The sequence below is a fragment of the Aedes albopictus genome, chromosome 2, assembly GCF_035046485.1.
Source record: "Aedes albopictus strain Foshan chromosome 2, AalbF5, whole genome shotgun sequence".
Lineage (NCBI taxonomy): Eukaryota > Metazoa > Arthropoda > Insecta > Diptera > Culicidae > Aedes > Aedes albopictus.
In genome coordinates this window covers 41,615,070-41,640,390 of record NC_085137.1, presented here as the reverse complement: position 1 = coordinate 41,640,390, position 25,321 = coordinate 41,615,070, and the positions used below count along the sequence as shown (strand labels likewise).

The following is a 25,321-nucleotide window of genomic DNA, read 5'->3' as shown; positions in this document are numbered from 1 at the left end:
GACATTGTCCTGGAGCTCCATCGTCAAACTTACCACATACTTCGGCGAGCCCAGAGTTTTCTCGTAAAACTCAAATCCCGTCAGCTTTGGCCTTTTGCTGCTACCCACGCTCTTCACCTCGCCACCGCCTCGAGAAGCGCCGGAACGTGCTGAGGCGGAAGGTGCCGAACAGGATGTCGCCTCGGGGACTTGTGCTACGGATGTGCCACCAGTGCTGCTGCTGGTGCTGCAGATATCGCTGCTGTCCGTCTCCATTGCCACCGATGGCGCTGGTTCTGCTGCTGCAGCAGCGGCATCAGGTGTTGACGACAAAGTTGATCGAACAGGTGGAGAAAGGTTGCTCTCGTCGACGACGTCGTGGCTGATGGTAACCATAATAATCTATTGCTCCGGTGGGGCGTGTCGTTTGTGACGTGTGCTGATTCTTTGATGTCGTCGATTACCTGGTGCTAACTAACTGTGGAATCTTTTCCAGAGCGAGTGACGGAAATTATGTCGTAGTGGATTCAATTGAGGCGGGGGTGTTCGGTGGGAATTGCCGATGAGCACGTGAAATTGGTTGTGTCTATCTGGAAAAGAGAGAAATGGGCATTTCGTTAATTTTCTTAATTTCTGAAATAATGAACGAGTAAAACGTTTTTGGGATTTTATCACTCAAACTATACTGGTTTCAATAAGGGGTAGCAACACTTTTGAAAAAAAAAGAAGTTAATAAAGAAAACATGGAAGATACAATAAATAAGATACAATAACGAAGATACAAACAAACGTAAGAAGATAATGGCCAGCGGAGAGAAGAGAGAATGTATAAGACAGAATATTAGAATCAAGAAGATAGTGGACAGAACATAGGTATACAAAATCAAAATATATAACATGAAGATAAAAAGCAAAAGAAAGAAAACAGAAGCGGGAAAATAAAAGAAAGAAGTTGGAAGAGAGAGGATATAAAGTAATAATCACTTGAACGATTTATTCATATTTCCCGCAATTTAAGAAATAGCATAACGTCCATATCATCATGGAAAACATTGTAAAGACACTCGAAACAGCAAAAATTAACTTTCTTCATCTGAGAAAGCGACAATCTTGTCTTGTGGCCTCAGGAAAAAATGCTTACTTTGCACTCAACGTTCAAGCACGGTCCCATTCAACCTAACTTTCGTTTTCTTACCATTCCAAAAAAAAGAAGCGCCCTCCAAAATCGTTACTCTCGAACAGAAGAAACCAAGGCGAGGGGGTGGGTGTTTCCCGGAATGTTTTTAATTATTGAAAACAATCGTCGCCAGGCCCCATGAAAAGGCTCGTGGAATGGTTATTGTTATGTAAATTTCCCACCCAAGATTGCTCAATTATGCCGTTCTTGTCATTTGCTTGTCGCTCCAGCGCATCCTGTCTTGCTAGTATCTTCAGAATGCTGGTGCCTCTTTTTTCACTACGGGCGTGAGCGTGCTCTAGACGTCTAGCGCGCGCGGAGGTGAGTGCTGGAACGAAGGATCTCGAAGCAAACGAGAAACATTCTGGATGTGCTTTTACCACTTCGCTAAACTACGCTGTTGTTTTGCAGTCAGTTGCGTGGGTGGTTCTTTCTAACATATTTCGGTTTCACATAAGGAGTCTTATATTTTCTATCTGCAAACTACCAACATCGATCTTTCATCATCCAGTTCCAATCGATCTAGTCTATCTCCTATATTCTCTAACTTTTATTTTCTATTAGCCATTTTCTGCTCACAGTCTTCAATATTGCTTTCTTATGTTTTCCGTGTCCTGTCTCCTTGTTTATATTGCATAAATTCTTTTTTTACCTGCTTTTAGCATTTAGCTTCTAGGTTTACCTATGTCTAGCTAACAACCTCTTACATTAAGCATTCAGTGTCTAGCTTTTGACTTCCAGTTCCTACTTTCTTGCTTTTAGCTTCAGTTTTTGGTTTTCAATTTTTAGCTTTTGGCTTCTAATAGTTTCTAGTATTTTGGTCTTGTTTCTAGCTTCATACTTCATGTGTTTAGTTTTTTAGCTTTTAGCTATTCAATTTTTAAGCTTCTGATTTTCTAACTTCTATATTAAAAAACTAACAACCTTTCAGCTTCCAGCATCTTGCTTCTATGTAAATTTTATTGTTTAGATTATACAGGGTGTCTACTCATAATTCAAAATAAAATTGCCTGAGTTTTCCAGGTTTTTTTTTTCCTAAAAATTACACTGTTCGACAAAAAAAAACTTTTGCCGTGATCAGAGACCCCATTAGTAGGGCATAAAAGCGCATGGAAAATGTAGAAAAATGCCATTTTCAAATCTGTTGGAGCACCCCTAGAAACTTTTTGAGATGAGTTTGAATTTTATTCATTTTTGAAGGTTCGACAAGAGCTTTAGAAATCATCATAAACACATTTGAAATACAATATCTTTGTAATGCAGTTTTATGCACCGCTGAAGTTTTCACAGATCTGAGAAGCAACTTTGATAAATAACCAGTCAAAATTTCTACCTATTACGACATTCCGTTTCATAGATACATATCCGTAAAGGCTTAACTCTGTCTTATATAGTGAAAATCTTTTAGGTTTTTTTTAATCTAATCCCATAAAGCACGCCCATATTCATATCCATTTAAAAAACTTCTATGCGTTAATGCCGTGCAGCGTCAGTTTTTCGGATACATCGAACGCCTCGGAATATTAATCCATCCAATAGGAGAAAACGTTTCTTTTCCACTAGGTCACTAGATGTGACGTCCGTTTTCTAGTGTTAATGTATTTGAAGATGAAAATGGTATGTCATCTGGTTTAACTAAGTATGATTCTGGAAAGCTATACGAGAAATTTTAGGATATGATTACAAAGGATCCACAGGCAGAAAATTAGATTAATTCAGCATGAATGTTTTAAGGAAAGGATCTTTTCGTAAAAGGAAATTTCCTTGACCTCCTTGGGCATAGAGTATCTTCGTGCCTGCCACACGATATACACATGCAAAATGGTCATTGGCAGAGGAAGCTCTCAGTTAATAACTGTGGAAGTGCTCATAGAACACTAAGCTGAGAAGCAGGCTTTGTCCCAGTGAGGACGTTACGCCAAGAAGAGGAGAGGAGGTTTTAAGGAAAACTTTTCCAAATAAAATTAATGTTCTAATCGCAGTTTTCAAAAATTTTTTTGTCGCTTATGAAAATGAACAAAGTTTATTGTAACATTTGACATCAAATGTTGCTTTCATAATCATGTTTAAATACCAATAAACTGCAATTTTGAATGCGATAGATTAGGATCACAATTCAAGCAAAATACACTTCGTCCACTTAATTCAAGGAGGTATTTTGTTTTGATCGAATTTCGAGTCGTGCCCAACCATATATCACATCCCAAGGAACATTTTAGGTTTTGTGCGGATCTATAAGAGATCTTCATAACCAATTCTATAAAACTTGCAATAAAACTGATTTATACATCAAAACCTCTTGATAACCTCTTTAAGAGCATCTTCCGGCTAAGTGGACCACTCTCGGAGAGGTTTTGTAAACCACATTAAGAGTAGCAATAAACTCGTTTTGAAACCTAGCTGAAAAATGTTCCATTCTCGTTTGTTGTTGTTTTTTTTTCCAACAAAAACTATGACAGCTCAAGATGCAGAGAAGCTTCTGCGATGGCACGTAAAGTTCAGGAGAATACATCATTCGTAAGTAGAAAGTGATCATTTCAAAGTAATATTTCAGTAGTTATTGTGCTGGTAGGCTTATGCGCATTCGAATTAACCGTGAATATTGGGGGTGCAGAATCATAAAATTAATGCGCTTCGAAAATAGTGAATATTATCATCTTGGAATGAAATAAATCAATTTTTGAATTTAGTAAAACTATCTCGAATCACAAGAAAACTCAGCAGAGAGAGTTTATTTATGTGAGCATGTTATGAAAATGGTGACAAACTATCAATTTATTGCTTATTTAAGCAAAATTAACTATTTTCCATTCACGTAAGCTAATTATTCAATATGGCGACGACCATAATCAGCGAAAATAAAACGAAAGCAAGTTTACTTTTATGATGACCGCAATAAACCTAGCAGTGTCGTAGTTTCTGCTTTTCCACCAACAGATGTCGTTACTAATCGAACGGATCGCCATCTGTTGAGAGTTTTAACAGTTTTATTGTGGTAATAATGATTGCCAGAAGGTTTACATATCGGAAAGTTTTGTTTACTCTTAAAATATGTCTTTATGAATATCTTCAAGTATACTAAAAATCATTTTATCAATGGTTTTCATAAAAGCAGTCATAAAACTGTGAGTTTTAAATATTGCTGTAATAAAACCTTAATAAAATTCAAACAAAACCAATCTGCAATGGAATTGTTACTTGGGATATGGATGAGAATGCTTTTCAATCGTTTGGTGTGTACCTAAGTAGGGTCTGGGACCATTTGGGCAGGAGCACCTATTTTGGGCACTTACTGCTATAACTCAGTCAATTTCAAATCGATTGACTTGAATTTGAGAACGTGGCTAGATATTGTGCCCATCTGATCGTGTCTCAAAAATCAAGTCAATCGGTTCTAAATTGACTGAGTCATAGACACAAGTACCCAAAATAGGTGATCCTGCCCAAATGGTTCCAGACCCTATGCCGCTGGAACTTATAAAGAAATTTACAATCGTGGAGGACATTTTTGAGCTCGAAATTAAGATTGGAAATATTTTACTACATGACAAATTCAATTAATTTCATAAAAGTGTCTTCAATGGTAATGCCCCAACATACACATTCTGTATTGTGAAACTAACTAAAATGTGATGAAAACAACAGTGCTTGTACGATTACTAATAGTAAATGGAGATTGTTCTCATTTTTGGCTTGCATTTTTTAGGGTTGTATTGTTTGGAACAGTCGTGAACTTAACCCACATTTTCTGCACAATGCCAACTTCAATTAATTGTATTGAAATAGGTTTGTTTTATTCAATAAAATTATCAATTTTATCACCTTGATATGGCTAGGAGGTTCTTCGAAACATTAAGTGAATATATCTCTCTCTCTTTTCTTGGCGTAACGTCCTCACTAGGACAAAGCCTGCTTCTCAGCTTAGTGTTCTATGAGCACTTCCACAGTTATTAACTGAGAGCTTCCTCTGCCAATGACCATTTTGCATGTGTATATCGTGTGGCAGGCACGAAATACTCTATGCCCAAGGAAGTCAAGGAAATTTCCTTTACGAAAAGATCCTGGACCGACCGGGAATCGAACCCGTCACCCTCAGCATGGTCATGCTGAATACCCGTGCGTTTACCGCCTCGGCTATATGGGCCCCGGCCATGAATATATACAACCCACGAAAAGACTGGAAACGTTCTTTTTTGTACTGATCGCAAAATATAAATGTATTCGATTTTATTTTTATTTTTACACAGGCTTACCACGTTAGTAATATGAAAAACCGACCGCATTTTCTTCTCGAAAATTTGAATTCAATTATTTAGATCATAAGTGTAGCATTTCGAAGTCAAATCAAAGTAAAATAGTTATTTTGATATGAGTAGATAAGGATAGGGGCTTGCTTTTTGTGATTGATTTAAGAGAAAACTTCAAGGATTTGTATTATATAAGTCATATTTGATTCTTCCCGGATATGTATCAATGAAATGGAATGTCGTAATAGGCTGAAATTTTGACTAGTTATTTATCAAAGTTACTTCTCAGATCTGTGAAAATTTCAGCGGTGCACAAAATTGCATTTCAAAGATATTGTATTTCAAAAGTGTTTATGATGATTTCTAAAGCTCGTGTCAAACCTTCAAAAATGAATAAAATTCAAACTCATCTCAAAAAGTTTCTAGGGGTGCTCCAACAGATTTGAAAATGGCATTTTTCTACATGTTCCATGCGCTTTTATGCCCTACTAATGGGGTCTCTGATCACGGCAAAAGTTTTTTTTTGTCGAACAGTGTTATAAAGGGTGACATAGGGTATCATCGGCAGGTTTGTTCTCTTCGTCATGAGGGATTTATGTCGGCCAAATTGCCTGAAACTTGATCATATTCAGCTTGGTTGGGAAGGATTTGATGCCATGTCTGAGTTCAGCAGGTTTCATAAAACCCCCCATGACGAAGAGAACAAAACTGCCGAAAATACGTAAGTTCCCCTGCTCTTCAAAATTTCTTTCAAGATTTCTGAGCGTAATTCCTGGAATTTCTTCCAAAGTTTCTTCCTGGCTTTCCGCAGGATTCTTTCACGAGATATCTGTTTGAGTACGTCCCGATATTTCTTGCAAAGGTTTTCCGATATACTTCCAGAAATTCACGTTGGATTCCTCCTGAAGATCCATCCAAAACTATTCAAAGTTTCTTCAAGAATTTCATTGGTTTAGCCTCGTAGCCATGCGGTTAGAATCTGGATGGATGAGGATTCGATTCACGCTCCGAGCGATGAATTTTTTCACGAGAATAGTTTTTTATCCGTGTTAAGTTTCGTTCAATCGGTACAGCCGCCGGCTGAAGCCAGTGTCCGTGTCTTTTTAGTGGTTTCCCGGGATAGCTATCCAATAGTTTATGTCGGGATTTTTACCGATAGTTTTCCGATATTTGTCATGTTTTCCTCGCGGAACTTCGTCCGTAGCTGCTTTCAGGATTCCATGAGGTTTTCAGAATTCTTCCTTGGATGTCCTTAATATTTCTTCTCGGGATTACTATTACCTAGAACTTTTTTTGAGATGACTCATTTTTTCTCCGGTTCTTCCTGAAGTTCCTGTCGAGATTTCTTCAATAACACTTTGCGGAGTTTCCCGCAAAATTTTATTTGAATTCCCTCGAATATTTCTCCAAGAATTTCCTATAAGGTATTTCGTAAGTTATCGCAAAAATCTTAGGAGAAAGTCTAGGGTAAATTAAGAAAAAACTCTGAGAGACATCTCATGATCAACATCGGAAGGAATCTTCTGAAAAAAGTTTCAGGAGATACTCCGAGAGAAATCTCGGGTAATAATTCAAAATAAACCTCGCTAAAACTTTTAAGAAATTCCTGTAGGAGACCAGAAAAAAAAAACATCTAAAAGAAAGCCCAAAGCAATTGCTTGAAGATATTACAGGAAAAAATATGAAAGAAATCTTTAAAGGAACTCTTGCAGTAAATTCGTAAAAACTCCTTCAGAAACCCTGCCTTGGAGGAATTCTAGTAGAAACCCCAGGAATAACTCCTTTAGCAACTCCGAAAGAAATTCTGGGGAAGTCCCAAGAGGAACACCGGAAGCAATCGTGTAAAATTTCCATGAGGAATGCCGAATGAAATTCTACGATTCATCCCGGCAGAAATTCGTATAGACTATCCGGGATAAATTCTGGTAGAAATCCTAGGAAGATTTCTTTGAACAAAACACTGGAGGAACTCCGGGAAGAAATAGTATCCCCGTGTATCCAGGAGAAATCGGTTGGAATTCAGGAATCCTGGAAGGAATCCGGAAGTATACCTTTCCGGAAAAAATGAAAAAGGAATATCAAGAAAAAATAGCGTCAAACATGCGGAAGGAATTTTATAAGAAATCCTGGTAGACATTCCAGGAGGTATTTCTAAAGAAGTTTCAGAAAGAAGCCCTGACAGAATTTCTGGAAAAAATTCTTATAGCGAAATTTCTATATAAATTTTTACTACCAGGTTTTTATTCATACGACCCAATGTTTTTTTATCAGAGTAAAATTTCCCTGAGTACTCGAAATATTCCCTGAGTATTCCAGGTTTTTCCCTGTTAAAAAAATCCCTGGGGATTCCAGGTTTTCCAGGTTTTTCCAGGTAGTAGACACCCTGTTATAGCTTTAATTTTATAAATTTTACCCTTTTCATTGATTAACCCTTCTACCTTATATTTTCTATCTTTTGGTTTTTTTATCATATAATTCAGTATTTATTCTGATCTTGGCGAGGAATTGTTGATCAAAATTATAATCACGATGTAATACTGAATTAATGAATGTATTATTTCTAAACTTCTTGCTTTTAGAATTCAATTTCAAAGTCTCTTTGAAAAATAACTTTTAATTTAGCTTATAACCTCTCGTTTTTAGCTAATACTTTCTAACATCTATTTTCTCGCTTCTATTGTCTAACTTTAAGCTGAGTTGACTTTGGCTTGTGGCTTTTACGTTTTTGTCCTAGCTTCAAGCTGCTTGATTTCTGCTTTTAGCTTCTTTAATTTTACTTATAGCTTAAAAATTATAGCTCATAGCTTCTGACTTTTGGCAGCAAATTTTAAGTTTCCAGATTATAATTTCTTGCTACCTGTTTGTTCTTTTTTTTGCTTCTAGCAAAGAGCCTTTATCATTTAGCTCTACGTTTTAGCTTCTAGCTTCCAGTATCTGGCTGCGAAGTTAAGATTTTAGCTATGTATAAGCTATACTCCTATAGATTCTAGCTTTTAGTTCTTAGTATCTTGCTTTCAGCATTTAGTACCAACCTTTAAAATTTTAGTCTCCAGCATTTAGCCTTTAGTTGCTAACTTTAAGCTCCTTGCTTTTAGTATTTCTTTTGTTGCTAACTTATAATTTGCAGCATTTACTTTCTAGCATATTTCCATTTCTAGCTTATTGCTAACAGTTTCAAACATCAACGTCTTCTAGCATCTAGCTTTTAACATTGAGCCACTAGTTTGTAGGCAGGATATGCTTTCAGCTTTTAGGTTTTTGAGGCTCTCTTCTTCAACTTCTAACTTATTGCTTCTAGTTTTTAGCTTTAAGCTTTAAACCTTCAGCTGCTAGATTGTAGTCAAGATTGCTATTTGGTGAAAACATTCGCGAAATGATGCGATTCGCTTTCGACAACGAATACGTTTTCACCCTTCCTCGCTTTATCAAACCCACCTCCCGTACGAATAGCACACGAACAGACTCGACGCTGATCAGCATTGTTGGCTGCTCCTTTTCGCCGTTGAGCTGTTGCGATTCAGCCAAGCCTGTCTTTTCATCGCTTCCGATGCTTTTCGATCAACTTATCACGAAGCATCGTAGGCTGGAAACGTTATTGGTGTGGTGTCGGTACATGCGAATGTTGCTTCTGTGTGCGTGTCGAGCGTTCGTGCCGTAGCTTCTGAAACCAACCCATTCGGTGTTGTTCGGCTATTCGGGTGAGCATATGGCGGCACTGACAGATGTGTGCAAAATCATTTGTGAGTTACATCATGTTCGTTTTGCCAGCTCTTTGCCTCTGGTCATCGCTGAGTAGTGTACAGCTCAATCGCAAGCGATGAAAATACAATTGATAAGTTGATTGAGCTTTCGTGAGGTGATAATTTGCATCATGGATTGTAGTTTCTAGCTTCTTTAATTTACATGTTGGTTTTTAGCTTAAAATACGTATTGTTCCTTTAGCAACTAGCTTATAGTTTCTTCTTTCCAGTTTTTTTTTTGTATTCAGCTTCTACTACCAGCTTCTAGCATTTATAAGCTGCTCTTGCAAAGCTTAGTGTTCAGCTTCTAGCTTCTAGCGTTCAGCTTTTATCATGTAGCTTATTGTTTATTTCTCATAGTCTCTAGCTTTAAGATTCTACTTTGTTGCTCCTAGTTTCTTCTTTCTTGTTTATAAGTTCTTGATTTTGGTTTCTAGCTTTCCGCTTTAAGCAGTTGGCTATAAGCTTCATGCTTTTAGCTTTCGGCTTAAAGCTTCAACCTTTTAGCTTCTAGTTTCTAGCCATCAATTTGTAAGTAAGAATACAACCTTACCAAGAGCTAGTCGTAATTTTTGCGTACTCCAATAGGTTATAAGCCGTTTCCCGAAACGATTTTGAAGATTCTAAACCGTTTGCCGATCAAGATAATCAAGATTAATCTCACCACAGCGGGATCCCCAAGCGCAGCAGGTAGTAGCATAGTGACTCAAGCCTTCCTTCACGAGTCGGGCTCCTCCACAAATTGATCAAGGCGGGCCTTACATCGTGCGAATCCATGGGCGATTACGTGAACCGGATTGTTTTGACTGCTCATCAAGTCAAACGGGATCGGATTTGGAGAACTGGAGGTTCAGACGATGTCAAGTGATTCGGCTTTTGCAGCAAAGAAGCGAAGCGGAATTTATCTATGAAGGTGAGATTGTTCCAGTTCAAGCATCGTCAAGTCAGACCAGGAAAATCATTCTCTTAGAACATGAAGAGGTGGTATCCTTATAATCGAATGAAGGACGAAATACCAAGCGAAGACAAGGACAAGGAATTCCTCACCGTTGTCAACGATGTTATCATGGGAGATAACGACGCAACCTTGAGTGAAGTTGAAGAAATTGACAATACCGTGATCATTTTGATTCCCATGCTCCCACCGCACGAGGGTACAACATCCCGAACGATCTATTCTATTTCACGTAATGAAACTGAAGCCAAAGGACCCGAGAGTCAGTATAGCGGAATCGCAAGGTCCACGGTCCAAGGTCCAAGGCGTGACGATCAAAATGGTGGAAGATACCAATGTGTGATGAATACTAACCCTTCCAGAAGGAAGTAAGGCTATCAAGACCCAGCACGCTGCCGGGAACATCGACCGCTACAAGTCACGACTTATTAAGAGGAAACAAACCATCATCGTTTAGCAAAAACTCAAAAGCAGTTTTCTCGCTGAAATCTCAACCACTGTTAATAAAAAATTATCACTGCACTCTGGCCTTCGTCTGGATAACAGTGAAATAATTTTCAATTATGGTTTTGTGACTTGAAGGAAGAAAACTGCTTTTGAAAAATTGATAATTGCTGATGACTGAATGATGGTTATTTGAGAATTAAGGGCTACTATTAGGGAAAGGGGGTGGACTACAATGAAACCTACTCGCCAGTGGCTCGTCACAGTTCGCTTTGTTACCTTTTATATGCTTGCTGAAAAGCTCTACCAGATGGACCTCGTCACCATTTTTCTACAAGGCGACCTGGACGAGGTGATATACATACATCAATCTCCATGTTTCGAGCAACCTGGAAATGTACTGTTCGAAGAAAGCTCTGTATGTACTGGAACAGTCGAGTCGTGTATGGAATGTGGAACTAGATGCAGCCCTCAAGAAGCTTGGACTGCGACCCGTGCCTGTACCACAAGTTCAGCGGCGGCAAGATCCTATTTGTCGCAATCTACGTGGACGACCTGATGCTGTTTTTCAACGACGAAAACAAAAAGGACGAAATCTAGGCCATGCTGAGCAGCATGTTTCGCATGGAGGATCTCAAACCAGTAAAGCGTTGTTGCCTGGGGATCCGAATTACGCGTACGGAGGATGGTATAGCACTCGATCAAGAAACCTACATTGAATCGATCTTGATCCATTTAACCCGTAAGATGCAAGATATGAAACCCAAATCGACACCGATGAACACCGCAGTCAAACTGACAAAAGAAATATCACCGCAAACCGATGAAGCAGCCGAACAGATGGCTATCATGGAGCTGCAAGAGACAATCAACCGTTGCATTATCCACCTGTAAGGGTCGAATAAATGGCGTTATCTGCTGCAGTACAAGAGGCTTCATTGGCGGAGCTAGAATTTTGTTTTTTTTTCTCACTCAGTCTTCTAAACATACACGAGAAAGAGAAAGATGGAAGAGGTGGCAGCTTGTCTCCTCTTTCATCCCGCTCTCTCTCTTGCATGTTTAGGAGACTGAGTAAGAAAAAGCTGGCTCGGCCAATGAGAGGCTTCATGGTGGCATGAACTTGGGTCCCAATTGTGTATGAACAAAGATGGTAACAAGGAAAAAGATGAACGACTCCCGCTCCTAACAGGCGACACGAATAGCGCCGCTCTGGTGAGCCAACGTTCAACTAATACACTCTTAATGAATTTTCGGAAAAATCTTAAAACAAACGCACAGGCAAATTCACGCTAAACTTTTTACACTCATTTCACACAGTCACGCGCAAGGTTATTATTTTTTTTAATTTTTTTTATTCTTAATCCCTTAACCTAATTTTACAGCTCTATTGACAACTTGGGCACTACGTGAGCGACAACAATTGACAGCTGCACTTACACTTTTGTACAGCGCCTAGATGTATTCTATTCTATTCTTCTATATCGAAAGTTGCCTTTCGGCTGCTTTCACTACTCTATTCATGGTAGACTAAAGAGCACAAGGATGTGGATGGGTGGTTGTTGTTCCTTTTCCAGTCCGATTGGGGGTCCATTATGAGTTGCAGTTCTCCGATGTCCAGGTATCCGGGTCCGTTTGAGCCGTAGGCTCAGAAGAGGGTCAATGTCAGCCGCTCTCGGGGGTAAGAGCAACTAACGATAAATTGCAAGTGCCGGGGCTGGGAATCGAACCCATGACCATCCGCATATGAAGCGAGCGTGTGACCAACTACGCCACGGGCCCCGGCTAGGTTATTATTGTAATCGCCAAAAGATTTTTAATTTAATCAATCGATTCAGTGATGGGTGATTCAACTTCAATTCATATGTAATGTGATTACTTTTTGTGTAAATCAGGATGTTACATAACATAAGAATTGCAGACATACGCGTCAACTTGTAACGTAGTTGGGGAGGTGGGCAAGGCCTCTCAAAATAAATGAAATTCGGAAATTATCGACGCTGTTCATTTTATTTAGGCATATTCATTGTCCATTTAGCTGAAAGAAAATAATTTCATTCAATTTTGGAGAGCTTCGCCCCCCCCCCCCCCGACCCCCAGATTCCTGGCACTGTAGTTTATCTTCGTGACTGGATTCTCTTCAAATTATCTTGGAAAAAATGAGATGCAACCTTACATGTGATAATTCCAATGTAGATTCGAAAATCATGGAAAATTACATATACTCAAATTACTGAATCGTGCCATATAATTTCGGTACATTTAACCCTTATGTGGCCGATAGGGTACCCGGGCACCCAGCGCCCATTTAAAATGCACGGTGTAGAAAAAAGCAAAAAGTTCGCCGGACACATAACGGTTAAATAATATTTTATAAGCAAAATATTTACAATAAAAAGTTGAATCAGATTTACTCGACGCAATTTTGTTTTACGCGGTTTTAGCGTGTTTTAATTGCGTCAAAATGGTACACGCTAACTTGAATCTAGCCATAAAGGATGTTTTTGCGCTTCTCGCTCAACAGATGGCGGTAGTGTAGCATGCATAGTGTGTCTCCGGAGAAATGTATGGAAAAATTCAGAGTCGGTCATCTTTTTCCTTCTAACCATCTTTGGTATGAAGCAACCCATAGACCTCTACTATGATAACCAGAGCACCATCTGTATTGCCAAGAATGACGATTATACTCCAAAAACTTTCGTCTTTTTTCTGTTTCCTGTCTTCTATCTTTAATTTTGCTTCTTTTCAATATTCAATTTTCTTACTGTTTTCTTCAATCTTCTAACTCCAATGTTCTATCTTCTGTCTTTTATATTTTATTTTCTGTCTTTTGTTACGAATCAAGCTCCTGTCTTCTATATAATATTGAGTAAACAAAAATCTAACTTCAATATTTATCTGCTGCCTTTTGTTTTTTTTTTAACTAAAAGGGAATATGTTACCCATCTTCTGTCTTCTATGTTCAATCTACTATTTGTATTTCTAGTAAAAGAACCACCCCATCTAGGTTACTCCACCATCCTCGACCTGAAAGGCGAAAAGGTGGCAGCAAATTCGAGTCGAGTAGTAGGTACAAGAAGAATCCACTCAATTGCGTCCGCCAATTCTCCTACCTCCTACCTACCTTTGTGGGCTGCTGGATTGAGCGCCGAGGACACGTGCGCAAAGCGCCGCGGCTTCAAGTGAGCTGTTGTTCTAGTCAATGGGACCAGAAGTGTCTTCTGCCACGTGCTTATCTCCCCATTGGTTCGATCGAGAGAATCAAATCAAAGGAACAGGAACGATGACGGGCACGGTTGTTCATAATTTGTAACGGTAACTCTATTGCACCGAGGACTACTGGAGGGAAATTTTATGTGAGTTCTTGTTTCTACGGTTCGTACCGTCAAACGGGGTTACTTGCAACAGCGGTGTAACTTGCAACACGATGACATACACTAAATGTGAAGCATTTTCTAATAATAATGAAAACTAGGATGCCCTACTATTTCGGTTATAGTGAATATGTGTATCAAAGATCGATTTAGTATAAAAATTGGCTTTGTTTCATTGTTTATGGTTTAGCTACACTGTTAAAACGGATTGCTCATTTTATGCCATAAAAACAAGTATAAAAATCGTGCTTGACCTCTCCCTTATGGTAAGTGCGATAAGTCTGATGATCTTGCTTGCAGTTAGGGTACCGAATAGTAAGCTTATCTAAACTATAAATGTTTGAGAAACTTATCGACTAAGTAATGCAAAAAATCATTATTATATTCGACAACCACTATGGGGTAACTTGCAACAGTTGAATTTGACGAAACCTTCTATTATTTATTTTCATTTCACGATATATTTGACAGAAATAACCGAAATGGATCATTTATTGATTAAGTAACGCGTTCATTTTCAAATAACAATTCATTTTTTACATTTTTTTGCACGTGATCTTCAAACATTGTGAGGAAATACCACATTTAGAAGTTTCATTCATGTTTCATCATGTTAAAAGTTCAATTTTTGTTTATGGACGCTGTAAAGCAATCGCCAACATCAATTCTGAACCTAGATGGAGTAAATTATTTCAGTTTAATACCCAAATTAGCGAGTTTGAGATTTACAAAGTAGAATAGGTGTGTTTCAATCATGTTAATTTAGCTGAAATTGTCAAACACCACTTCAAACTGAAGGCTACTTGAAGATGACTCACTCTACCTTTTCAAGAAAGGACAATAATCATTGTTGACATTTTGTAATGAGTGCTAAGTCACGAGAATCATATATATTTTGTGTTTGAGGGACGTGAGACCTGTTGCTTTAGATATACTAGATATACTCTCGCTTGCAATAGCTATCAATCCTTTCATGAAAAATTATATGTCAATTGGTTAGTGTACATCTTTTCATGGTATGTTTCATGCATAACATCAAAAATTTACAATTACAACTAAATACTAGAATGTTAGTGCTGTTTAATGATAGCTAACTTAGCTTCATGTCCTATGTTGCAAGTTACCCCACAGATGGGCTAACTTGCAACAAGCATGTATTTCGCACCTCTTGATTAGGTGGCAACGTATTTTGGTAAACCAAGTGCTGCATAGTATTCTACTCGGGGTAATTAGCGTACACGATGCTTCACAGGATGTTTCAAATGTTTAGATTTTCAATGATATTGCTTCAAAGTCGAAAAGTGTTGCAAGTTACCCCATTTGACGGTATCGGAGAGAATTACAAATAAGGGTTGTGTTGCGACGCCGCATAAAGTAAGTTTTCTGGGCCGGTCTAAAAAATGAACCAGTCTAGCGGCAGCATAAGTGCAGCATGACAGTTCTCGCGCGCTGGTAGTGGTAGAGTAAAGAGGGACGAAATTGGGTGATAAACTGGTAGAACAAGCGATAAATAAACAAGGAAAAAAGTGCAGTTTCGCCATCGCATTAGAAACAGTCGAAGTAGTTTTGAAGCTGTAGATTTATCTTGTTTATTTCGAATGTGATAATTAGTTGGAGTCGAAAGTAGTTGGATGTTGCCAAAGTCGCAGTGCTGTGTTTAATAATCATTGATTTCGTAAGTAGAACCTGGAGAGAAAGATAGTCAGTGAAAACTATATGTATACTTACCGGGATATTTCTCCTTAGCCGCACACCGGTCTGGTGATTCCTAAAATAAGGAAAATTACCAAAAAACTTACCGTGCCGGTGGATCCTTATGTAAGTAGTCGCAGAAGAGAAATAGTGTGTGAATTTGGACTGATAATCAAACATATTTATGACCCCACAACAGCATCCAAGCAACATATTTCAATTAGGGTAGTGGCCCTTAGTTCAATCCAATCACATTTGTAAATCGGATAAAAGAAGTCGTGGCAGAGGAAACCACTTAATTGTAAGTTGGTAGTTATTAAGTTTGTGTTGTCAATTGTGTTAATTGAATTCTTTTGTAAATAAATTTCAGTTTAAGCGTTGCTACAAAAAACTTGAGCCGCTCTAAAAACCTGGTTTCCCTCTCGGGAACAGGTTGAGATTTCGTCGATTTTTATCATTTCGAAAGAGTGTACGTCTAGAATGTTCCAAAAGAGCATTGCCCCAATTGAAGGGCTCAACACATACTGAAGGTGCTACGACATTTCCCGGAATCTCATTTTCCGAAGAGATTTATTTCAGGAACCCAATTTCCAGAGTTTCACAATATCATTCTTGTCAGTTGGCAACTGACAATATCAATATTAATATCAATATCAATCAGGCTTATTCTGCGCGGCGTGTGAGGTGAGACGAGTCGAATGAGGTGACAAAAGTCGACTCGCCCCATTTGATTTACATTAGTCGTCTCACGTCACGTGAGACGAAACCATCTGTCTCACCTCACACGCCGCGCAGAATAAGCCTGAATATCAAGTCAAGTTGCCTGTGATTGTTGTCTTGATATTCAGGCTTATTCTGCGCGGCGTGTGAGGTGAGACAGATGGTTTCGTCTCACGTGACGTGAGACGACTAATGTAAATCAAATGGGGCGAGTCGACTTTTGTCACCTCATTCGACTCGTCTCACCTCACACGCCGCGCAGAATAAGCCTGATTAACCCACATTCTAGAACACTTGCAACTGATCTCACATTTTGGTGGATTTAGCCAGATTCCAATTAAATCCTTCAGTAATTCTTGCCTTTTGAACATCAAGTTATGTTCAGTTTAGAAGTAAATTAGGCAAGAAATCAAAAAACCTACGTTGCTTAATTCATTAGTTAATTTATCATCTCACCACAATTCAACTGATTACTACACATTTAGTAGTACACCAGACATGCCATATTTGGTATGCAATTGAACCTGCTCGTTAATAAAGAAAAAAGAAAACCCCTGCTTAAATGATGCCATACCCTAAAGCCATTGGCGTATCTAGGATTTTTTCCCAGGGGGTGCCTGGGGGGTGCCAGTTTCAGTGGCTTCTAGGTTATTTTGCTTTTCTTGTAAAAGGAAGTACCGATCCACCCTCAATTTCTTAGTATTATGATATACTGCGTCGCGGAAAAAATAAAAAGTAAATTTAAACGCGCTATATTTTAAAGAACTGTTTTTTTTTTGGGAAATCCAAGTCGTTGTACTGATGTGAGGTTTGGAAACTTGATTGCGTATAATAGGTACATGGAATTTGTATTCTAGAAATTGTTTTGCAAATTATTTCAACTAAGACTTCTTTTGATTGATTGATTGATTTGTCTTTATTAACCCTAAAAGGGATACCTGGGGTCCATTGGACCCCAGGCGCCTTTCAGAGCTCGTCTTTGATGGAACACACTCAGCGAGCTGACGATACTGAGGCCATGAAGGTATCCCTTTTAGGGTTAAAGAGACTTTCAGCCCTTGACTGGTTCGTCTCTAGACTTCTTTTGCAAATCTCTCAGAAATTCCTTTGTATTTGGTAAATTTCTTCGGAAATATCTTTGGATCCCCTTCGGCAATATCTTTAAGAATTTATTTGGTAATATGTTTAGAAATTGACACTAAACACCTTTCACGCATCTTTTGAAAACTTTATCGGCAATAACTTTGAAAATTTATTGGGAAATTATTTTATAAATCGCTTAAATAATTGTAATGAAAATTCTATAGAAAATTTCTTCTAGATTTCTTCTGTAATTATTAAAGGAATTCCTGTAGCAGATAGTTTTGGAATACCTTCGGCAATCCCGATATTACTTGCATTGTTTGAAAAAAAAAATCTTTGGTGGTTCTTTAAAAATTCTGTCACGGTGATACTACGGCAATTACTTTTGGAATTCTTTCAAAATTTTATTCAGGAACTCCTTTGATGATTTCGGAAAATTCTTTGAGGATTTCTACGATTTTTTTTTGTGAATGTTTGTGAAAATTTTTAAAGAATATATTTCGGCAATTTATTTTGAGATTGTATTTAGCCAATTAAAAAAAAAAGCCTTGATGTTTTCTTTAGGAATTCCACCGGTAATGAATTGCTTTGCAACTACTTTGATTTTTTTTTTATCTGTATTAACGAGATGTTTAGTCCTTTTTTTTAATTTCTGTCTCATTGGAATTTAATTTATTTAATTTCTTTAGTTTTTTATAATTTCAATAGCTATTCTTCTGAAATTATTTTAGCAATTTTTTCCAGTTGTTTTGTAAATTTCTCAGGCAATTTCATCGTAATTACTTTTGCAATAGGCTCCTAAAGTTCTATCGGGATTCTTGTTTTAAACCACAATATATGGTTCAAGAGTACATATTTACTCAATTTTTGACGTTTTTATTAACCGTAGTTGAAAATATATAATTTTTATTTTTTTAGCCTTTTGTCTCGTCCCTAACTTATAACACATACTTTGAGTGATTTTTTTTTTATCGTGTATGTCAGATAGGAACATTTTTGAAATCCCAGTGCGAAAAATGTCGAGCTCAGTCACACAAGGTTGACCTCAAATGTCAAAGTAGAACTATTTATCATTTTACTTATTTCGAATTTTCTCATTATTCCTTTGTTTTTCAAGTTCGAGTAAAGTACAATTCCGATTAGAATACCATGCTTGATCGTTTTATTCAATATAAGCGAGATTTCGTCTTTAATTTTAGGACCCTATTCTTTATGATTTAATACTAGTTCTATCTATTGCTTCCGAAAATTGCTGAATTGAAAAATCAGAAATTCTAAACTGGGCTTGCTTGAAGAAAATCCTATGAAATTCACGGAAAACTTCCCGACAAATTCCGAAAGAAATTACTGGAAAAATTTCCATCAAAATTACCTTAGAACTTTCGAAGTTGTGGAGTGGACCTGGTGTGATGGTTAGATCACTTGACTATCACGCTGTGGACTTGGGATCGAATCCCACTCCCGAAAAACTCACAAAACAATGTGAGTTCTTCCTTCGGAAGGGAAGTAGAGCATGGTTCCCGAGATGAACTCTTCGTTTTTGGACGTGTACGAACAACGTACGAACATCAATGCAGTCAGTCGGACATTGTCCTGTAGATGGGCTAGATCACGCCCGAAACCGGCAATTAGAATCTTTTCTTGATGATTGTAAGAACGATAAGTGTTATGTCTTGTCTTATGTCGCGTCTCGTGTGTGATGCTCAAGGAACTTGCAAAATATGGCAAGTCTTGCAAAATAGTTTTTCCCGTACATCCCTAAACGATTTCACTAGAGATTTTTCTAGTAATACTTCCTGGAATTTCTCTGGAAATTCCAACTATTCCCAAAATTCGTTCAGGGAATTCTGTAGAGATTTATATTGGAATTTCTTCAGCTGGAATACCTTGAAGAAGACCAAGAGGAGTTCCAGGAGTAATATCATGATTGATTTCTAGAGCAATCCATGAATAAAAACTCTAGAGGATCTCCTGGATGAGTCCTTCGAAAAATCCCTGGAAGAATCAAAGCCATTTCTGAAAGTATTCAAGGAAAATTGTCTAGAAGAATCCCAGCAAGAATACCAGAAGAAATCCCTAGAGGGATTCCTGCAGGTATTACAATAAGAATTTCTGAAGGAGACCTAGGAAACATTGCTGACACATTAGAGGCAGCAGGAATCGCTTATGGAATCCCAGGAGGAGTTCCTGGATGAAAGTCAAGAGGGGTCTAGAGAGGGGTTCCTGGAGGAATCCAATGATAAATATTTTGAGAAATCCCAGGAAAAAATCCTTTAAGATTTCCAGGAAGAAACACTGAAGGCAATGCTCCTATGAAGATTACCTTGAATAATCCCAGCAAGTTTTTGGAGGAATCCCTGGAGAAATTCTTAGAAGAATCCCCAGAAGAATTCAATGAGGTATTTCAGTAAGTATTTCAGGAGGAGTCCTAGGAGGTATTGCTGGAAGAACCACAGCAGGAATATCTTGAGAAATCCAGCTGAAATTCCTGGAGGAAGAGCTTGCGAAACTTATGAGAGAATCCTTGGTTAAAAATTCCTGGAAGAATCACCGGAAAGCTTCTGAAGAAATCACAGGAAAAATCTCAAGAGGTATTATTTGCAGGATTCTGGGATGTATCATTGTACAGGGGATACTCAAAATAACTGGGACAGGTTAAATTTTCACATTTTGAAAAATGTTCAACTCGCTGTAACTTTTCGAAAAGGGCATCAAATATTCTCAAATTTTTACTGTAAGTTCATCAACTAGTTGTGTATCAGTGGACAAAATTTGGAAAAAATCGAGCCATTCTATACGAAGTTATAAAGGTTCTAGAAAAAGGTTTAATTATCCGATAGCCAACTTTGAGCTGTTATATCTCCGGATTCAATGAACCGAATGCAATGAAATTTTGATCATTTATGACTTATATAATGAGCTATTAAAAACTTTTGACAAAACTTAAAATTCTTTACACGAAAGAAAATTATTACGATTGGATTATTTTTCTAATATAACACCAATTATTTCAAAACTTCATCATCGTTTAAAAATTCGAGATAGTAATTATAGTTCATTATAATTCCCTCTAATTTACTTGAATATATTTATGTTTTAAAGGAAAGTAACCAAATAGCCGGCATTAAATTGAAAAAGCAATGGAATGCATATGAAAAATATACAAATTTACTTAAAAAAACATAGAATAAATTAAATCGTCATAACTTTTTTTCTTATTAATAATTTCTAATTAGGTAAACTGTTTTTCAAAGTTCATTATATAAGTCATAAATGATCAAAATTCCATTGCATTCGGTTCATTGAATCCGGAGATACAACAGCTCAAAATTGGCTATCGGATAATTACACCTTTTTCTAGAATCTTCATAACTTCGTGTAGAATGGCCCGATCTTTACCAAATTTTGTCCACTGATACACAACTAGTTTATGAACTTACAGTAAAAATTTGACAATAATTGATGACCTTTTCGAAAAGTTACAGCGAGTTAAACATTATTTGAAAAGTAAAAATTTAACCTGTCCCAGTTATTTTGAGTATCCCCTGTAGAAATCTCAGCATAAATCCTAGGAGTAATTGCTGGAGGAAACTACACAGGAAATGCCTGGGAGAATCCAAACAAAAAATCCTTGGAATACCTAGAGAAGTCCCTGCAAGAACCGGTAAAAGTATTTTGAAATAATTTATAACGAAGGCTCTGATTGAATCGCAGAAGGAATTTCTAAAGGAATCTCAGGAAGATTTTCCGGAAGAATTTCAGCCACAATGCTAGGATAATTTCGTATTGCAGGGTGTCCATTCAAATTGAGTTTTTCGATTCCCGGATTTGTTCCGGGTATGAACAAACTCAATTTATTGTTCTTGCAGGACACTACTCAGTGTATTTTTGTACACAGGTTTAGCTTGTTTATAACTTAGCACTAATTTTAAAAATTATCTGATTTCAAAAATTATTATTTGAAAATCTAACTAACTCTACAACCACCGGTGTTAATTTTTCTTTCTTATACGAAATTAAATTTAGTGTGGAAGTCTCCAATATTAAAAAGCGGAATTACAAGGTACAAAACTGATTACACTTATTCGAAGAGGGTACCCAAGTAACAACGCTGTTGAAACCGTAATGTATACATAAATACGGTGTAAATAAAGTAAGCATTACTCTGCATTAGAGTAATGCGGGGCAAAAGTTCGCAGTGGGTCTTTTTCTGACCACGAGTTAAGAACCCAAACAAATCTGTATGGGTTCGACACATAATCAGGTCAGTTACTCGTCAATGAAAATTTGAACGATTTCGTTATGGTGTGGCAGAGTTATGCGAAAAAATGTGTTTCAAGGTGTTTTGATAGAATTTTTGAACCTTTTGGAATAAGAATTTGTAGTAACTGGAAGAAGAAGAATCTCATAACCTCTTGATGTCGGAGAATCGTTATTTCATAGTAGTTCGAGAGGTGCGCTCGAATAAACAATAAACCACTAGTGCTTCTTGCAGAACGGGACATTATTAGAACTTCGACAGTGGGGCAAAAGTTCGCACTAGATTTCTAAACCTAGTGCATCAATATAATTACAGAATCTTTGAAGCAATGATGATTTCGTATAGAAACTACTATATATGTATAATATGTGTACTATGCACCCTGAAATCGTTCCGGCAGAGGGTTTGAACTTAGTTTTGTAAGAAGAACGACTGTAAGGCAAACATAAGGTTCACCCATTTAAATCAAGAAATGAAAAATGGCTAAAAAAAAACATTTTAAAACATTATCTTCGTTATCCTCGTCATGTCTTTTGGCATGTTTCTGAGGTTCTTATGTTCATCTACTTTACCGGGGTCTTCCATAGCTTAGTTTGTAAATTCACAGTTATAATTGATCACCATACTGATGAAGATAAGATTCAATTACGGTCCCATACAATATTTTTGCTCCACATTTGATTTTTTTTTTCATGTATTTTGTGCAACACGTATCTCTATGATTACCCCACAAAGTATTTTGACAACTTCAGTAACGCTGGAAAGGACAGCTCTTAGCCAATCCTTGTGGAAGTCTTCATAAAATACATTGTATTAAAAAGCTGAACACTAGGTCGAATTCCAGTTGGGCCGTAATGCTAAAAACAGAAAGATAGATTTCCTGGCTAGAGTAAAAGGACGAACATGAATTAACACGAAATAAATGAACATCACACCACCCGCATAATCACTAACTGTAAATGTAGCGTTTCTCATACTGTTGATGACTATTTGCAATTGCCTTTTCACCATATCTCAAACTATCCGAGATAACAGTAAGATAACCATACCACGTACAGATTTGCCCGTTTGACAAATGGTAAGCCGCCAAATTACAGTATGTGGAATAGGCGGTTAAGATAGGTTACCATAAAAAATCGCTCATTTTCCCGAACAAATTTTTCGCAATACAGTAAAGAATATGGTCAATATACTATCCAGTTTTTCTGACGATTCATTGCATAGCAAATGGTTGGGGAACAGTTTAACCATAAATTTGAAAGAAAAACGAATACAGTATGTAGAACTAGTGATTTATAGTTCTCCATAGTAGAATAACTGCATTCCGTATTGCATACATAAAGTTATCAAGAAAGAAACAAGAAACGAATTGAATAAGAATTAATGAAACAATTACTTTTATTAAATACACCGAAATACACTCCATCATCCTATGTCTTGTCCGATATGCCATAAAATGTCTTCTGCTCCAGCTTCAAGCTTGCGCACCGTTGTCAGCAGGATTCTGGAGAAGTCACGTAATTCCCGAAAAGCTGCAGCCGCTGGGGATTGAATCAAAGTAAGGTCAATCCACACTTGATTGCTATAGTGTTGGAAGCGCAACCGCACATAAGGAAATGCCTACAGAAGAAATACAGTTGATTCTTAATTCACTGTTCAACTCAAGAAACACCAGAATCTTGCTGGTGGTACAAAATACTCACCATGGGCGGACGATGCACCATATGCCTCGTTGCCGAACCGTCCGGATGATGCGCGATGTTGTCTTTTTGTTTTAGCGGCCACCTGTAGGTCACTGACGAGGACGATCGCTACGCCTCCGAGTGGAAAATGTTTCCGACTACGAAATGAAAAGATACACAGTAGGTTTTCATTGGGTACATAAAATTTCTCTATTAGATAAAATACTTACGTTGACTGCTGCTGCTGGGTCGATTTTTAACTCTGTTTTGAAAATTTTCATTACAGCCAGCCATCAGCCGGTTTTTATTGGTTCACAAATACTGATGCATGCAACAGATTGTCATATTGTTAAACATCAGTAACATATAATGAAACGAACGTGTGTAAGTGTGTTGCACGGAATAAACACAAACAGTTTGGTATACGGTAATTTTATATTGCCACCATTATTTGCGAACTTCCATCTCCATATCATTGAACAATACTTACACAGTATAATATAATGTTACCACTTGGTGTGTATTGTACATACCATGTTTTATAGTCGACCGCGTTGAATCTCACATTCTGTGACATAAAAGCAACTATTTGTCATACATTAACAACAACAGATGCAAGACATTTACTGTTTGGAGATTAAGACAAACTGTAAATCATTATGCGGGCAATTAACTACCCTGTACAAGGTGCGAACTTTTGCCCCGTATAATGCGAACTTTTGCCCCCACTATGGGGAAAAAGTTCGCATTGGAGTACTTGTATTAAAAATTGTATTACTCAAACTACAAAAGAAACGCAAAAAAAATCTAGTACTTCGTTTTGAAGGCAACATGATAAGGACCCGTTTAACGTAGAAAAACGATATTATTTTCTTTTCGTTTAATAGTTATTTTGTGAAGTCTGTTAGGTGCGAACTTTTGCCCCGCATTACTCTACAATTGAAATTGAATAAAAGTGGGATAGGGCCCCAATATAGTTGCATCAAAGAATAATAATATTAAGAATGGTCACTCCCGTGATGGTCGGGGGACACTTCCACAGCGCTATCTACGGATCAAAGTTGAATCACCATGTAATTGTATGTGTTACTACTTGCATGCGGATACAATAACATACGCACACCACATTCTCTTATGACAGATCACGAACACTAATAATGACAGCTTGCACCTTGATACGCCTAGAGAGCGCCACTTGTCTTGTCGCTTGACATTAACATAGAAGAAGGGCAGAGATGCCATTCTTTATATGTTTATTCTTTGGTTGCATTATAGTTAACTTCAATTTTGCTTCGATAGATGGAATATGGAAGAGGGTATCTGCTTAGAGGACAAGATGAAAGTCTGTTGAAAAGGTTATTTTTTTTTTGTTTTTTTAACGTGTATTTCAACACTTAGCTAATTCAACACTATTGAAAAGGTCTTTTCTATAACAAGGAAATAGTATCTTTATGAAATATTGGCCAAATTGATGTTACTGTGCCTGTTTTTATGGAATTACGATCATTTTTTATGGAATATCATAAGAAGTTTGGTGAAAAAAAATCGGAACATTTTTGGAGAACTACCTGGTTGTCAATGGGAATTTTGTGAAAATCTTCATATAAATTTTTGTTCTGTTTCCATTGTCATTTTAAGCAATTTAGTTGTGAAACCACACCAATGAATGTTTTCCTACTCTCCGCATCGACCAATGTGGCGCTAGCTTCTATGCGCGAAAAATCGCTAAAAGTAAATCGCAAAAATATTGTATGGTGAACACCATCTAAAGGCAAATTCTTCAAAGTGGAACACATTATTCGAAAAAATATTTGGTAGTGGTTGTGCACAATGGTGACCACTATTAAGCCTACCAAATATTTTTTTCGGGAAAAGCTTTGTATTTCAAGTAATTCAAGTTTAGATGCATTTCGCCATACAAAATTAAATTGATTTACTTCTGCTGATCAACTGTGGCTGCGCGCAAAGCA

The 25,321-nt window shown here is 37.4% G+C and overlaps 1 protein-coding gene across 1 annotated transcript in view; it reads right to left on the bottom strand.

Moving 5' to 3' along the window:
- LOC109421312 (tRNA-dihydrouridine(16/17) synthase [NAD(P)(+)]-like) overlaps nucleotides 1–25,321 on the bottom strand; it is a 502,248-nt gene that overhangs the window by 65,060 nt on the left and 411,867 nt on the right. The window contains exon 4 of the mRNA XM_062849522.1: nucleotides 34–569. Coding sequence (XP_062705506.1) covers nucleotides 34–375 — 342 coding nt within the window. The 5' untranslated portion in view covers nucleotides 376–569. The remainder of the gene's footprint in view (nucleotides 1–33; nucleotides 570–25,321) is intronic.